General features: G+C 41.4%; 1 protein-coding gene across 1 annotated transcript in view; it reads left to right on the top strand.

Moving 5' to 3' along the window:
* Window positions 1-16,725, top strand: part of col4a5 (collagen, type IV, alpha 5 (Alport syndrome)) — a 57,884-nt gene that overhangs the window by 20,801 nt on the left and 20,358 nt on the right. The window contains exons 20-34 of the mRNA XM_037688387.1: window positions 491-778; window positions 893-982; window positions 2,693-2,763; window positions 6,496-6,687; window positions 7,536-7,704; window positions 7,788-7,880; window positions 7,957-8,061; window positions 8,175-8,272; window positions 8,437-8,587; window positions 8,711-8,824; window positions 12,818-12,985; window positions 15,590-15,679; window positions 15,944-16,090; window positions 16,206-16,304; window positions 16,390-16,479. Of these exons, the coding sequence (XP_037544315.1) occupies window positions 491-778; window positions 893-982; window positions 2,693-2,763; window positions 6,496-6,687; window positions 7,536-7,704; window positions 7,788-7,880; window positions 7,957-8,061; window positions 8,175-8,272; window positions 8,437-8,587; window positions 8,711-8,824; window positions 12,818-12,985; window positions 15,590-15,679; window positions 15,944-16,090; window positions 16,206-16,304; window positions 16,390-16,479 (1,965 nt within the window). The remainder of the gene's footprint in view (window positions 1-490; window positions 779-892; window positions 983-2,692; window positions 2,764-6,495; window positions 6,688-7,535; window positions 7,705-7,787; window positions 7,881-7,956; window positions 8,062-8,174; window positions 8,273-8,436; window positions 8,588-8,710; window positions 8,825-12,817; window positions 12,986-15,589; window positions 15,680-15,943; window positions 16,091-16,205; window positions 16,305-16,389; window positions 16,480-16,725) is intronic.

Here is a 16,725-nt window from a genome sequence, read left to right as displayed (position 1 = left end):
TCTTAACATTAATAAAACACAATGAATCGACTCAGTTTAGAGATCCTCAAATAAAATCCTTGCTATATATAATAATAGGTAGATTTGTTGTTTTGTGCATCCCTAAAATTGGTTTGAGCTACAACGAAGCATTGCAACGTTAGTTCCACCTGACAATATACATCTTGGGGAAAAAAATCTTAATCTTAAATAATTAATCTTGGATTGTTTTAAAATATGTACAGTATAAGTTCATCCATCCATCCATCCATACATACATCCATTATCTTTACCCGCTTCTTCCTTTTTGGGTCATGGGGATCACTGGTGCCCATGTCCAGCTATCACTGTACGAGAGACGGGGGACACGTTAGACAGGTCTCCAGTCCATCACTGTGTATAAGTTAATTTTTAAGAAAAACAAAAAAACTTCTCACAAAAAACATTAAAGCTGGAAAGAAGCATGTTTTATCTGTTTTAATTGTGAACTTTGTCATCCTGTTTTTTTCAGGTTTTACTGGACCTCCAGGAGAACCAGGACTTCCAGGCATAGGTGGGAGTGGTCCTCCTGGACCTCCGGGTTTCCCAGGAGATAAGGGTCCAAAGGGAGACCCTGGAGCTCCTTCCATTTCTTTGCCAGGTACTCCTGGAAGGCCAGGGACTCCTGGGGCTGCTGGTCCACCAGGGCCCCCTGGACCTCCGGGTTTCTCCACCACAGGCCAATCCTGCATCCCTGGGGTCCCAGGATCTCCTGGGATCCAGGGAGAAAGAGGTTATCAAGGAGAGCAGGGGCACAAAGGTGAGAAGATACATGATTCTGCAGATTGAGTCATGAAAACTCAAACATAGATATTCATCAGAAATATATAACTTATTGTCTCTCAGTGACACCAGTGTTCTCATGGTCTTTCAGGGCAGAAGGGCGAGACATGTGTGAACTGCTTCGGAGGAACCAATCCCGTTCCCGGACCACAAGGACCTCCAGGACAACCTGGATATCCTGGTTAGAGCGAGCCACGTGACTTCTGTCTTATTCTTGCCACAAAATACACATAAATTTATTAATTTAACTTTAGTCATTCTGATTTCCTGTGATGGCACTGATGGGATCTCAGTGACTTCAAATCTACAGATCTGAACCATTTGACCCTGGCTCTGTCCAAAGTCTTATGTGCACTGACTGATTTTCTATTGTCCTCTTTAACAAAACTCTTTCAAGCCAGACATTTTATGCGTAATGCTCCTTATCTAAGTCACACTATGTTACACTTTGCGCCTGCTATGGTTCTGTGGTGCTGGCACCATCTTTGAAAACTCTCATCATCATGGAATCAATGATTTTCAATCAACTTAAAGAAATGCGAAAATTTTCTATAAATAATTCAACTTTAGTTGCATTTATCACTGAGGGTGTTTCTTTAGTCAGTCATGGTGAAACGAGAGTTGAGTCGAAAGGCAAGTCTTCTAGATGTTCTGGTCCGTCAATGTTCCAACCCTCACCTGTGGTCATGAGGTTTGGATCATGTCCAAAAGAAGGAGATCCTGGATACCACTCAACAAAATGAGTTTTTTTTTTTTTCATAAGGCGACTGAATAAAGAGCAAAATGAAGAGCTTGGAGTAGAGCTGCTGCTTCTTCATGTCGAAAGGAGTCGGTAGAGGTGGTCCAATCATCTGATTAGCAGCGTTTCCCCTAGATCAGTTGCCTTGGCGGTGCGCTCGTTGTATTTTATTTTTTGTGTCCGGGGGGGGATGAGGATGGGGAGGAGTCATGTTTGTGTTGCCCGCCTCAACAGGAGGATCACATCTGTGTTTAACGCTACATTGCTGCAGTAATTGTCAACAACGGGGTAGTAGCAAAGCGGAGTGGTACGTAAGTAGCATTTTGCTAGCATGTTTGTATTGCCCCCTGCGCTACATCAATACCAACAGCTGTCAATGGGGGGGGTGTCAGTAGGCGGGGCGCTCGGTTCTGTTGATGGGGCGGGGCGGCCTGCTTGTATAATGGTAGGGGTAACACTGGATTAGGATGCCTCTTTTTGGGGATTCTATGGGCATATCCCACTGGTAGGAGGCCTTGTTCCAGACCCAGAACTTGCTGGAGGGGTCATTTATATTCTCTGGCCTGGGAATGTCTTTGGGTCCCCCAGGAGGAGCTGGAAAGTGTTGCTTGGGAGAGGGATGTCTGGGTTTCTCTTCTGGAATTATATATATTGAAATTGTGCACTTGTGTTATTGTTGAATATTACGATACTGATATCAGTCACAATGCACCCTTGTTTTCCTCTTCCTTTATTTTTTTCACTGTTATCGCCGCACTCTTTAGTGTTGCTTTAGCATTTCAGCTACATTCTTCTACATCAGCTGTGGGCAGTTGTAATGGTGGGGTTCATCGGATTGCTAGTTGTAATTTATTGCGATACAATATTGATATTTCGCACTTTTACATTGCAATAATAATTTTTTTCATGTATTTTGCAGCCTTGATTGGATAAATAATATTTTTTGTTACTTATAGTCAAAACACAAACCTACAGATTTGTGGTTAGCCTCTCTCCGTCTCCTAAATGAATTTAGTTTAATCTAAGGAGTTCATGATGAACTGGATTGTCTGTTGTTTAAGTTGTCAGAAATTAATTCAGGTATTAAAACTGTAAAGATACTAGAAAAGACACTTACTGGTATATGTTGTTTTGCTGTTCTTTTTTTAACAGGAACTCCTGGCCAACAAGGTATCAAGGGAGAAAAAGGATTCCCCGGAACTCCCGGTCTTGGCGGCCCTCCTGTAAGTACTTTATTATTTCTGCAGGTAGTGGCACTTGGCAGTTTTTGAAGTCTGTAATGGTTTAAAAGTAGAAGAAGAAAACCTAATTCATTCATTTTCTATACCTGCTTGTTCAGTTTACTCTTGAAGAACACTAGTTTACCCTGATGGTTTGATTAAAACAACTTTTAATAATCAGAGAGGAAAGAGTTTTATAATTTGGGGGGGGGGGGGGGGGGTCTGAACCACTTCAGCCTTGGTGTTCTCAGGCTGTTTCTGTGAGTAGCAAATTGACCATCTGACCTTAAACATTTGATTGTTACCAGTATATATGATGACTGATTGTTTTGGAAGGGCGTGTTTGCAAGTGTTGAAAGTAGGGATGCACCGATCCACTTTTTTTTACTTCCGATCCGATCCCGATACCTAGATCTAAATATCGGCCGATACCGATCCAGTTCCGATATCATGATCATCATAGATTTTATATGAGGCTGTAATAATCCCCTCTCAAGTACAATTTGTACAAATCTGTACATGCATGTACAAAAAGGCAACTTGAGGTAAGTTCTATTAAAGTTGGATAAGTTTTAAAGTTAGAATTAAATTCTGCTAACACAAAACATGTTTCTTTTTATTCCTAGTTTTAACGTGGATATTAAAGTGATTAATTTAAATGATTGTTTAAAGTTATTTTATATTTTTTTAAATAAGGGGCAGATATAAGAATTGTTTTTCTTCTTTCTGCACTCTTTTCATTCAATCTTTTCTTTTTGATGATTTATTTTTATTTTTATTTTGTTTCTTTTAAATTAATGAATAAATGAATTAAATAAAATAAAATGTTAAATGGCTTTAAACACCTGCTAAGTTCATGGCATAAACCAACAGGCATGTTCTTGTTTTTAGTATTTTACATCACTTTATTATGTAGCTGTTTTTGTTTTTAATATAATTTTCAAATCATGTTTTGTATGATTACTGTTGTACTGATAAATATCTCCTGGAGGGTAAACTATATCTTGGCTGCAAGTATCAAGCTGTGAAATCCTTCGTTTTCTACAACTGATAGTGGTTGGTCATTAATTATGATGAAGTTTAACAACTTCTCTGTAAACATTTGAGCTCCGTGGTTTCAGCGACGTCTACTTCTTGTTCAATCCGAAGCAAGCAGCCTGATTTGGGGCAGCCGCGCTCAGTCTGTCCCTCCTCAGAGACGGGCAGACTGAGCGGGGCAGATTGGACGCGGCTGGCCGGGGTCGAGTCGCCTGTTGTGGGTTGAGCAAAGAGCAGCGCCCCGCTGAAGACACGGAGCTCGAATGTCCATCGTAAAACTAACTTTAACGTGGTTTAATGTGTTGCTATGGCTCTGCAGACATTGCACGTTACTGTCTTGTTCTGTGTTTCTAGTGTAAAATACTTCCACACAGCGGACATGTTTCGATGAAAAGTTTGTTAGCTGTTAGCCACAGTGCTAACTCAGCCCTCACGTTGTAGCTGGCTGCAAACTATGAACTGGATTTCCTGAATGTGAGGCGGGTCTTATTACTCTGGGTTCATGAGACACGCCGTCGTTCAGGAAATCCATTCCATAGTTTGAAGCCAACATGCATCATGGATCGGAAATATCCGCATGTGGATCGGAAAAATCTGATGCGTAAATTATGCTGGTATCGGAGGCCGATGCCGATACTGGATCGGATCGGCCCCATCCCTAGTTGAAAGCCTATTTCTGAGATTCCAACTGGAGGTTGGCTTGAAACACAGCAGTGAAGGCTATCTATGGAATAGATCTGGTATAGAGATGCATCGATCCGATACCAATATCGGTATCTGTGCCAATATTGGGGAAAAAAACAAAAAAAACTTCTGGATCGATTATTGTGACAACGTGACCGATCCATGACTGGGCAGATCTATTCACTCCAATTCTATGCTTTGTGCTCTGAGTGACGTCACGTGCTAGCGAACTGACTGAACATATTAATGTTGTGTTGTTTTTAAATGTTTGGCCAAGCTTGTGAAGCTCTTGGTGTATTTAAATGTGCTGTTATGGTGCAGAGTTTTCAATAAATTTGTCATTCAGCACATAAAACAAATGTTTTAAGTTAATTCAGCACTGGGTTTGTAAGCTCAATCATCCAGGGAGACAACAAAATGGCTAAATGATGTCATCTGGACCTGTTTCAGAAACGGGTCCAGATGACATCATTTAGCCATTTTTGTTAATTCAGCACAGTTTTTCTGTATCGGATCGGTACCAGATCGATATCGTCCGATACTAAGTAACCGGTATCGGGATTGGATCGGAAGTGAAAAAAGTGGATCGGTGCATCCCCAATCTGGTTGACAGGCCATAGACTGATGAAGTCTTCCAGATGGGAGATGAAATGTTTCTCACTTAAACAAACTGGTCCAAATAACACAATTTAACCTTGTTTGTCGTTATCTACCTGGCTGACTGATCTTACAAACCTTTATTCCATGAAATGGTCACACAGATCAGTCAGCTCAAAACATACAGATAGAACTGACCACGCCCTGCACAGATGTGTTTTTAGAAATAAAGAGAACATCAAAAGATGAAGCAGAACTCGGCTATGGTGAAGTGGAGCGCAACATACCCGTATCATTTTCAAAACATGAAGAATTAACTCGGTTCAGCAATCCTCTTTGTGGGTAACTAATTTTTAGAACAGTACAAAGTTACCGTGTATCATCATTGATGTCCCGATACACGCTCAATAATCAAGGTCGATAAATCTATCAAGGTTGAGTCAGGTTCTCATTTTGTCTTTTATCCAAAAGACTTCTTCAGTCTGAGGCGCTGCAACAAACTCAGTCTTATAGTGGATCAACCAGTTTGCTGGTGACAGACAGAACTAGCTGTTCAGGTAAAAGCTAATGGAAGACCGATGCTCCTTCTTTAGCATGTGAACAGCTAGTTTTGGCTGTCATCAGCAAACTTGTCGATCCACTTTGAGAAGGTGCTACTTTTAAGGCTGAGTTTGCAAAAAGACGAAACGTCTCAACAAAGAAGAAGGTAGGCTCGATAGACTCAGTGCAGTGTGAATGTGAACCGCACCGACTGAAAATGTAAACAAATGTTCTGAATTTTGATTCCCAATCGAACTGAGTCTCCCGGACTATCGGGTGTGAAAACAACCTAGTGTTTATATTATTTTTTTATGCTTGCTTTCTTCTAGAATATACCTCGATAGTTTGTCAGTCTACTATATTTAGAAGCATAATGCTTCATCAGAACCTTAAAGTTAATCTGATCAAAAAGTTATGAAAATAGTTTAAATAGGGATTTTTGCCAACAACAAAAAGAACGATAAGCTTCTAACGCAAATCAAAAATATCTTTTTAGTCCTTTACATTTAGTTTCACTTTTAGCATGCTCAATTCTACAGATTTTTACTACTTCGATGCTTCAACGTCCATGTTGTTGGATGTGAATTCAGTGACAAATGATAACCTATAAAAAAAAAGAAAAGATACGGTAAACACCAGTTTGCACTGTGAATTACATCTTTTCATAATTTGGTTGACCCAAACGATGTACAGCAGTTTGGTTTTTAGGTTAGGTGTAAAAGACACCAAATTATATATTTAAACTCACAGTCTTTCATATTTCTTTCATATTAATGCTTATTAGTTGTTGCCGTTTTTAGATACAAGGTAAAGTTTTGTTGATAGTCAAATAAACTTGTTTGAAATCCTTTGTTACTTTTATTATTTCCTTTCTAGGGCCAGCCTGGTCCTTTAGGTGCTCCAGGCCTCCCTGGAGAGAAGGGAGACCCAGGTGAAGCCCTCACAGTCTCCGGTCTTAAAGGAGTTAAGGGAGACACGGGTTTCCCTGGACCGTCTGGTCTGCCTGGTCTGGATGGTCAACCTGGACGTGATGGACAACCTGGACTTCCTGGTCCCAAGGGAGTGCCTGTAGGTGGCTTTTATCATTCATTATTCATATTAGAGATAGACATTTCATGCCAAAGTACTCTTGGAAAATCATTTGTAATTTTGGGGATATTTTTTCAATATTATCCCCTACACCCTTCCACCCCCACACAGCACAAACATGGATATTGTAAAGACAAAGCTGCTGGTTTTAGAAAACCTTTTAAATGTTCACTGATCATAACTAAGGTGCTATAACAGAATTCTGAACAACAATAAATCCAAAACATATCTGAGTGAAGACTGCGCTGACATGGACATTCATTTATCCTGTTCATCCTAACGAGCTGTAATGTTAGCAACTGTTTTATGATTTAGGACGGTTGCCTGTTTCCTATTTTTGTTTCAAGAAAACTAACGTGGCCACATGGTTAATGTCAAGATTTGGAATGAATCCAGTCTCTTTACCACAAGTTCTGCTTTTGTAAATCTGTCAGATGGAACAGAAATTGCAGATACACACATACTTCATACGCCTCTGTTCATTCCGGCAGTCGAAGATCTTTATGTATACCCTGGTGGATCAGTGTAGACGAGTGGGTCAAGTGTTCTGGCAAGTACAGTAAGGTGCAGTCATGGTTCCAGGCATGTATGGTGCCACAAAAATGCACTCTAGCTATTAAAAGCCTTGTGACATATGGCAAACATTTTAAAGTCGTATTGGCAAACATGCTACTATTGGAAGCAGTGGGAAAAACAAACAAAACAACACTTTTTAAAAGGATAGTACCATAAAATGTCCAAATGTGTATCCAATTATTTTTAAATACTTGCCCATCTTTAATGTACCCAGTCATTATTATAACTCACGTCACAAATGTGGCCTGTAGGGCTCTTTGTTGCTGAAAGGAGAAAGGGGGCTTACTGGTGAGCCAGGTTTTCCTGGCATTCCTGGAGACAGAGGTCCCCCAGGTCCCCCTGGCTTTGGACTTCCAGGACCATCAGGAGATAAAGGTGTTCAAGGCATCTCAGGGAGACCTGGCACTCAAGGTGTACCAGGTAAGAAAAAAAACTCCACTGTATATCTTAATGGCTGTATTTGTGAGATCCAAGAAACATTTAGTGTTTGATTCTTTGCGTAGGTTCTAAAGGTGAACCCGGACTGACGATAGCAGATAAAGGTCAACCAGGACCCCGTGGGCAGGATGGTCAGCCTGGGCTGACTGGTGCACCAGGTAAACAGTCTCACATGTGGAGTAAATAGCTTTATTCTGTTAAGGATAACTACAATAATGCTCTGCCTGTTATCAGGTTCCCCAGGTCAGCCTGGTCAACCTGGTTTTCCAGGTTTACCAGGACCAAAGGGTGATCCAGGAACATCAGGAATTGGGCTCCCAGGTCCTCCAGGAGCTAAAGGTAAAAACTACTCATTTTATCCTACCCTTTATCTACTTGTTACTTCTCTGTATGAATCTTTACATCTCCTGGTCTCCTTTTGGATTCTCGTGACATTGTTAATCTTTTGCCAGGATTCCCAGGTATTGCTGGCCAGCCAGGAGCTCCTGGAAAACTAGGAAGACCAGGTATAGATGGATTCCCCGGCCAGCCCGGTTTTTCTGGTCCCAAAGTGAGTATATTAAGTGTACCTAGTCTAGACAAAAAGTTTATTATAACCCAGAACAAAAGACGGCTAGTGGTTGTTTTTGTTGTGGATATACTGTAGCTATTAAATGCTCTTCTGATTCTTCTCTACCTGACTGGTTAAAATGAACCGTTTGGTATATTTGATAGGGTGAACCCGGATTTGGGCTTCCTGGTCCACCAGGTTTACCGGGACAACCTGGACCTAAGGGTTTCACAGGACCAAAGGGAGACTCTGGTTTCCCTGGAAATCCTGGTGCACCTGGACGGCCTGGTTTTGACGGAACTATAGGATCAAAAGGTACAGTGCGTTGTACAAACGTGTGTATTTTTAATGATTGTGCAACTATTTGAGTTTTACAAAGATACCAAACCCTCTCAGAGTGCTTATTTGACAGCCACATTCGTATTTGTCCTTGTTCAGGTGAGCCTGGTACACCTGGTATACCTGGCACTCGTGGGCAACCCGGATTACCTGGTATTGGTTTACCAGGACCTACAGGTCCTCCAGGACCTCAAGGCCCTATAGGACAACCAGGTAAGGCACACAAAATAAGAGTAAGGTTTATTTGTTTGTTTGTTTGTTTGTAGGATTGTAACATGCAAAATAGGGCTGTGACGGTACGCTAAAATCACATTTCGGTTCGGTTCAATTTCGAGGGCTCAGTTCGGTTAATTTTCTGTTCAAAAAAGGCCAAAATAAAGACTTACAAAATGTTTATTTTAAAAATATGCCAAGTAAACAATACGTTTGTATAAAAATAAATGAAAGCGACCCATTTGGATGATATTTTAAATAAACGGCACTCTTTCCAATAAATAAACTATACTAACTAATAAAATCTTAAATACAATACCAGTCAGAACCAGAACAATAAGCAGCAACAGACTGTTTACAATCTAACTAATCAAGTTTTAAGTTTTTGGCCAAAAAGACCAACTTGTCCACATTTTCTGCCATAAGCACATATCTAGTTGCAGTGACAATATGACAAGTGATCCTGTGCACATAATTTTGTCCCACCTCATGTACCACATGTGATGTGAATGACAATAAAGGCACCTTGACCATGAATATCTCCAGCGGTGGAGAAAACTGCTCACTAGCAACAGAGATAGAAGGGCACCCTGAAGCTCTGTACTCATGAACCTCTTCTTGGACCTGCTCCGAAAGGGACTTGCCAGTTCCCACCTGTCCCTGGAAAAGTTCATAGTTCAGTCATCACAGACTTCTCAGCTGGAGGTGATCTGGTGAATGATTTCCCTGAAGAGGAACTCAATGACATCCTCAGACTGCAAAAGCACAAAGAGGTAAAACAAATTGAGTTAATAAGATTATAATTTTAAATTTAAAAAGTTAATTAGATCATAATAATGCAATAACAATAATAATACAATACCATTACCTCTTCTTGAATGGTTGTTATGAGGTGGTTGAATCTCTCAGTCATCATCATCAGGACAGGGCTTTAATCTGGTCCAGGCTTGTTGACAATATCAGTTTTAGCTTTTTCATGAAGTGCTGCTACAACTTTTTGGCTCAAGTGTTGACATGATGGGATGTTGTAGCGGGGCTCAATAACTTTAATGCCGGCGCATCAACAACAGAATACAGGCATAGAGCCACAGCTATAAAAACTCCTACAGCTTGTGTTATTGCTCTGGACCGATCTGAATTACCTGATAAAGGTTGTTTAAATGCTGCTGTTATTGGTCTTTGCAACAAGCTGCTTTTCTTGCTTGTAGAAGAGACGTTCACGTTCAGATGATGTCGTTTCAAGTGCGTAAACAAGTTAGACGTGTTGCCTGCTGCAAATCCAATCTCCGTGAAACAACGTCGACACACAGCTTTGGATTTGTTCACTTGTCTTTCAACAACTGACTCTTGCTTGGGTTTGTTGAGTTAATTTTAAAGCAAAAAAATCACTGTTTTGGGTGTGTTGCTAATCCAGGCATGTGTACCGATTCGAGTTTGACTCCTCTGTCATTGGTTACCTCACTATTGGATAGCCACAATTTGTATATCTGAGGAGCTGTTAACATCCTCACCTTAGCTTAGCATTTAGTGGAGTGACACATCTTGTCTTTTTGGTTCATCAAGTCACCTTCAGTAATTTCACTTTTATTCCTTGTTCCTTTGCTCCAAACCCATCTCAATTTTTCAGTTTGTACAACTCAGAATCACAGGATTTTTTTTCCAAGCCTGACTATTGCAACGTAACACAAGTCTGTATCTCACTGGGCTGAGACTCTTGGCAACCAGTTGGAGACACATAAGTGCAATAAAATATGCAACTTTTTTTTGTTTAAATCACACGAATCTGCAACTTAAAACACAGTTACGTACCTATGTAGCTTTGATTAAATTGCACAACACTCCTGGGGGCTATGTACAAATTCTCTTGCCTCGGTTTAGTCACAAATTTTCTCCAATAAGTCACTGTTTGGTTTCAAGTCACCAAATCCTCTCAAAGTTGTCTCACATTTCTCACACTTTTTGACTAAACTTAGTGGAGATGAGTTTCAGGTGGGTTTAAGATGCCAGCAATGACTCTGTGGCTGTTATGAGAGATAAATTTATTTGCATGTTTTTAAAACGTCTTCAAAATTCCAGCGGCACGAAAGCAAGGCCCTGCTACTTCAGGAAGTAAATTAAAAGCTCTTGCAAATGTTTTTCAATTTTCTGGAAACTCCTTCGTCAATGATGTTTGCAGTTTGTCGCCAACAGTCAGATTCTTGTTTTAAACGTGGCCTATCTCCATAATCTAACACCACAGAGTGTCACTTCACCAGGACTTGCATCAGCATGTTTTAACTCTTTCACCAACACATTTTGTAATGAACACAACCATGTTGCACAAAGCAAACCAAAAACTTTGGAACACTCTCAGCACACATCAATTTCTAGACACGTACGTTTTTTGTTACGTCGATGCTGTTTTCCCCTTGCACATATTCAGAGCCTTACAAAAACAGCAGCTCACATGTCTAAATGCATTAAATGGATTAAACTTTGCTCTTTTCGGCTCATCTGCTCTGCACCTTGAAACACACCTCGTTACTTGCGACCTTTTGGCGTCAAGGCGAGAAAGGTATCGTAACCCAATACTAGAATCAGCTGATGGTAAATAAATGGTGGCAAACGTAACAAAGATGTTACATTATACTATAGAATAAAATTATTCATGTTTAATCAAATCAGAATTGCGCCGCTCAAGGTGGCTGCATGTTGGAGCAGCTCTGTTAATTTCATTCTGAGGTTTTGCTTTTGGAAACTTTAATTCCTCTTTTTCTGGATGTAAATCACATTTTTTGGATGATTGTTTCCTCTGGTATCGGATGTTGTGCAGCTGGAAGGATTTTTACTGAAACTTTTTTAGTTTTGGACATTTGTTATGATGCGTAACCATGGCAACAAGGCAGTTTTCTACAACCAACAGCAGCTGATTAACATCTCAAAAGCTCAAATAATATCTCAACTATGGCCCCAAATCTCAAATGAGTTGAAAAGGATGTTCTGTGGACGCATTCTCATCTACCTGCCAGCTGTGCTCGAGTGCCTGACCACTGAGATCCTGGAACTAGCAGGAAACACGGCTCATGACAGTGGAAGGAAAGGATCGTCCCTTGGCACCTACAGTTGGCTGTCCGCAGCGATGAGGAGCTCAGCAGACTGCTGGGAGGAGTGGTCATCGCTCTGGGAGGAGTTCTGACCAGCATTCGGGCGGTCCTACATCCCGGGGGAATCAAGAGGCCAGCTGAGTCTGGGTGGACGGATCGGACGGCATCTGCAGCCAGTTTCTTAGGATCCACTGTGGGATGGACCTTTACAATAGATCCTTCCGGTCTACAGCCATCAGTATCTATAACATCTCTTAATGAAACGAGGATAACGAGCTACAGCAACAAATAATTTCCCTTTGGGATTAATAAAGTATTTTTGAATCGAATTGAATATCTGTCCGTTTATTGTGCTGCCAATTTAAAACATTTATTTTGCGTCTCACACAGATTTTAACTACAGCTCAGCCAATTTCACGTCTATTTTTTAATTCTAGACCCTAAACAACTGACTCAAAGGTGACTGGGCTTTTTATTTGTATTTTAAAGATGTCTCACTTGTCCTCCATGGAAGTTTTTTTTAACATCTTCAAAAGAAACCCAGTTGCCTTTGATTCAGCTTTCTAGGAAGGTCATGTCTTGGATGCATATCCACACTAAAGATGTTTTTAAAAAGAGTTTTTCTTGTGTTTACATCTTCCGTTAAGGATTCTGGGTTATCTTGACTTCTGCACACATGTTCATAGGAACTTGATATTTGTGTTATGAACAAAATAAAAAGCCTAACTGTCTAAACTGTTCACTTGAGTTGTACCTGAGTTTTGCGTTTTAAAGGGATTAAGGTTGTGGTCACTTGAGGTGAATAAACTTTACTAAACTTAAGTGGAAAAATCATCCTATCTTTGCAGAAGAAGGAGATATTAAGAACTTGTTTCAATATGTGGAAATTAAATGTATGTCATCTTTATAGGATACCCTGGAGCAAATGGACAAAAAGGAGATCCCGGTCCTCCAGGTCTAGACATACCAGGTCTACCAGGAGACAGAGGAGATCCTGGTTTCCCAGGTCTTCCTGGATCAATAGGACCACCCGGAGGACCTGGAGGACCTGGACGGGATGGAATACCTGGAACGTCAGGTAATATTTTTTAGACTTCGTACAGTGTAGCTAACATTTGTTGCTAATTTGCTGAGGGTTGATCGTTCTGTGGAAACATAGCATTCCTATGGAAATGTATATCATCCACTGCCTTTCATGGGAAACATTTACACTAAGATTTGTGTTATGTTGGGAAATGACAGCTATAGCCATTTTGATCGAGCTTTGAAAATAGTTATACGTTTAAATTAAAATTTGAACACTTGATGGTCAATGCCTCAGTCTGATCCTGAGGTTGCAGGTTCTAGCCCAGGTTGCATCAGGAAGGGTATCCTGCATAAAACAATTGACAAATCTTTTATGTGAGTTTGCTCACTGGCAAACCCTGAAGAAGGATGCAGACAAAATAAACTGCTAGCACTACATACAATAGAGCACAAACACACACACACACACACACACACACAGGTAAAAGCTATTTTTATTGCCTTTTAGCCGCAGGTGATGAATCGTCTGCCAGATACTGTAGATGTGTTGGAACACCCTTTTTATGACTTTTATTGTATTTCTTTTTTAAAGATGTCATTCCTAGCCTGGTTCTACCTCATAGTGAGCTAAACTTTTAGCTAACTGGCTACTACACTGAACAAAAACATGAAAACTTTTTGTTTTTGCTTCCATTTTGAATGAGCAGAACTCAAAGATCTAAGACTTTTTTTCCTATGCACACAAAAGGAGTTTTTCTCTCAAATATTCACAAATTTGTGTAAATCTGTGGGGGAGCCGGGGTGTGCGCATGTGTGTGTGTGTCTGTGTGTGTGTGTGTGTGTGTGTCTGGCGTGACCACCACTTGCCCCACACAGTTTAACACATCTCCTTCACATAGAGTTGATCAGTGGCCTGTGGAATGTTGGTCCACTTCTCTTCAGTGACTGTGAAGTTGCTGAATATTGTCAGGAACTGGAACACGCTGTCGTATACGCTTATCCAGAGCATCTCGAACATGCTCAATGGGTGACATGTCCAGTGAATATGATGGCCGTGCAAGAACTGGGATGTTTTAAGCTTCCAGGAATTGTGTACAGATCCTTGCAACATGGGGCTGTGCATTATCATGCTGCAACATGAGGAGATGGTCGTGGGTGAATGGTACAACAATGGGCCCCTGGATCTCATCACGGTATCTCTGTGCATTCAAAACACCATCAATAAAATGCACGTGTGTTCGTTATCCGTAGCATACACCTGCCCATACCATAACCCCACCGCCACCATGGGCAACTCGATTCACAAGGTTGACGTCAGCAAACCTCTCACCTACACATCGCCATACACGCAGCCTGCCATCTGCCCTGTACAACCAGGATTAATCTGTGAAGAGGACACTTCTCCAACCTGCCATATGCCATCTGATGTGAGCATTAGCTCACTCAAGTCAGTTACAACAACAAAATACAGTCAGGTGGAGACCTTGGTGAGGATGACGAGCATGCAGAGGAGCTTCTCTGAGATGGCTTTGGACAATTTTTGCTAAACTTATTTGGTTGTTCAAACAGATTGTTGCAGCAGCTGACCGGGTGGCTGGACTCAGACGATCTTGGAGGTGAAGATGCTGGATGTGGAGGACCTGTGCTGGTGTGGTTATACGTGCTCTGCGGTTGTAAGGCTGGTTGGATGTACAGCCAAATTTTCTGGAAAGCCTTTGGAGATGACTTACGGTAGAGAAATGAACATTCAATTCATGGACAACAGCTCTGGTGGACACTCCTGCAGTCAACATGCCAACTCCTTCAAAACTTGCAACATCTCTGGCATTGTGCTGTGATAAAACTGCACATTTTAGAGTGGCCTTTTATTGTGGTCAGCCTAAGGCTCACCTGTGCAATAATTATGCTGTCTAATCAGCATCTTGATTGATATGCCACATCTGTGAGGTGGATGGATTATCTCTGTAAACGAGAAGTAAAGTTCTATGTGTTGTCATCATTGCATGTTCCCATACAATGGCAAAATTAGTTCTCTGCATTTAACCCATCACATGTGAAATACACCCAGGTGGAGCAGTGGGCAGCTATGTAAGCACCCGGGGAGCACTTAGGGATTTGGTGTCTTGCTCAGAGATACCACAACATGTAGGAATGGCGGTGGAGTTGAACCGCAACTTTCTGATCCCTAGTCGGCTGCCCTACCTCTACCCCATCTCGGACTCTGAGAAGTGCTCGGGGAAGTGAGAAGTGCTCACTAACACATATTTACACAAATTTGTGAACAATATTTGAGAGAAAAAGGTCTTTTGTGCACATAGAAAAAGTCTTAGATCTTTGAGTCCAGCTTATGAAAAATAGGAACAAAAACAAAGGTGTTAAGTTTATATTTTTGTTCAGTGTAATTGTCCTCCAATCAAAGAAATGGATGGCTTGCTGGTTTACTGTTTTACTTCTTTGCTGTTTTGTTTTTTTTTGTTTGTTTTTTTTTTTGGGGGGGGGGGGGTGAACTTATAGTAAATTATATTTCTGTTTTCCTCCTGAACCTGCTGCTCTCATTGCTCAGTTCTGGATTAGCAGCAGATAGTGGATGGATATTTTATTGTGATTTATTTTCCGTTCTGACATACCTTTGATACTGTCTGTTGTACTGCTGTAGGTCAGAAAGGTGACATAGGTCCCATGGGGCCTCCAGGACCTCCTGGTGGACCTGGCACACCAGGAGGGTCTGGTCTTCCTGGACATAAAGGTATCTACACACTTCATATTTCACTCTAAAGTAATTTCTTCATCCTTAATATACAAACTGTATATATATTAGACAAAGTCTATACGTCTATAAGTCTCTATTTCCGCACTATTTTCCCACTGGCATAAATGAATATGACTTCTGTTGTTGATAAAAGTAGACGGCAGCAGAAAGCACCCAGCAGGGCCAGGAAACACCATATTTACCAGTATTGCCAAAGATAAGCAAAGGGTCTCCCATAATTCATACGTTGATGCTCCACAGGTGAACCAGGATTTCCTGGGATAGATGGTGAACCAGGTGCCTCCGGGCTTAAAGGTGAGAAGGGGGATGTTGGCCCCCCGGGACCCCAAGGAAACCCTTTGCCAGTAACGTCTTCAAAGGGAGAAAAAGGAGATCATGGACTCCCAGGTACAACTAAAAACATCTGAACACCACCTCAAAGGTTAAATTTGATGTCAGTTAGAAACATACAGCTTGTTTTTTCCTGTATGGTCCCATTCATACTGAACTCCTCTGTGTGCAGGTCTGCCAGGACAGCCAGGACCGAAAGGTATCTCTGGTCTCCCTGGTGACCCTGGACTAGCAGGAGTAGATGGGCGCCCTGGAATTCCTGGACCATCAGGTAAGGGGTTCCCACTTCATAGCTACATAAAAATACTGTGGATGTGAAAATGGATTTCTAACTTGGTGTTTCTCTTTTTTGGCAGGTCATAAGGGAGAGCCTGGCATCCCAGGTGTTCCAGGTTCTCCTGGACTGCCAGGACCAAAAGGCATCATGGGAGAAATGGGAATTCCAGGTGGGTGAGCATTCTTATTATTAGGTATTTGCATTCCTTCCATCCATCCATCCATTATCTTTTACTCACTTCTTCCTTTCTGGGTCACGGGGGCCACTGGTGCCCATATCCAGCAGTCACTGTGGAAGAGGCAGGGGACACCCTGGACAGCTCGCAAGTCCATCACAGGGACATAAAGAGACAAACGAGACAAACAACCATTCACACTTTCAGTCGAGCTAAAACTCATTGCTGCAATAAATAAAG

Source organism: Nematolebias whitei, chromosome 1 (genome assembly GCF_014905685.2).
Source record: "Nematolebias whitei isolate Nwh7 chromosome 1, NemWhi1, whole genome shotgun sequence".
Lineage (NCBI taxonomy): Eukaryota > Metazoa > Chordata > Actinopteri > Cyprinodontiformes > Rivulidae > Nematolebias > Nematolebias whitei.
The sequence above is the reverse complement of the archived record's forward strand: the minus strand, read 5'-3'. Positions and strand labels throughout refer to the sequence as shown.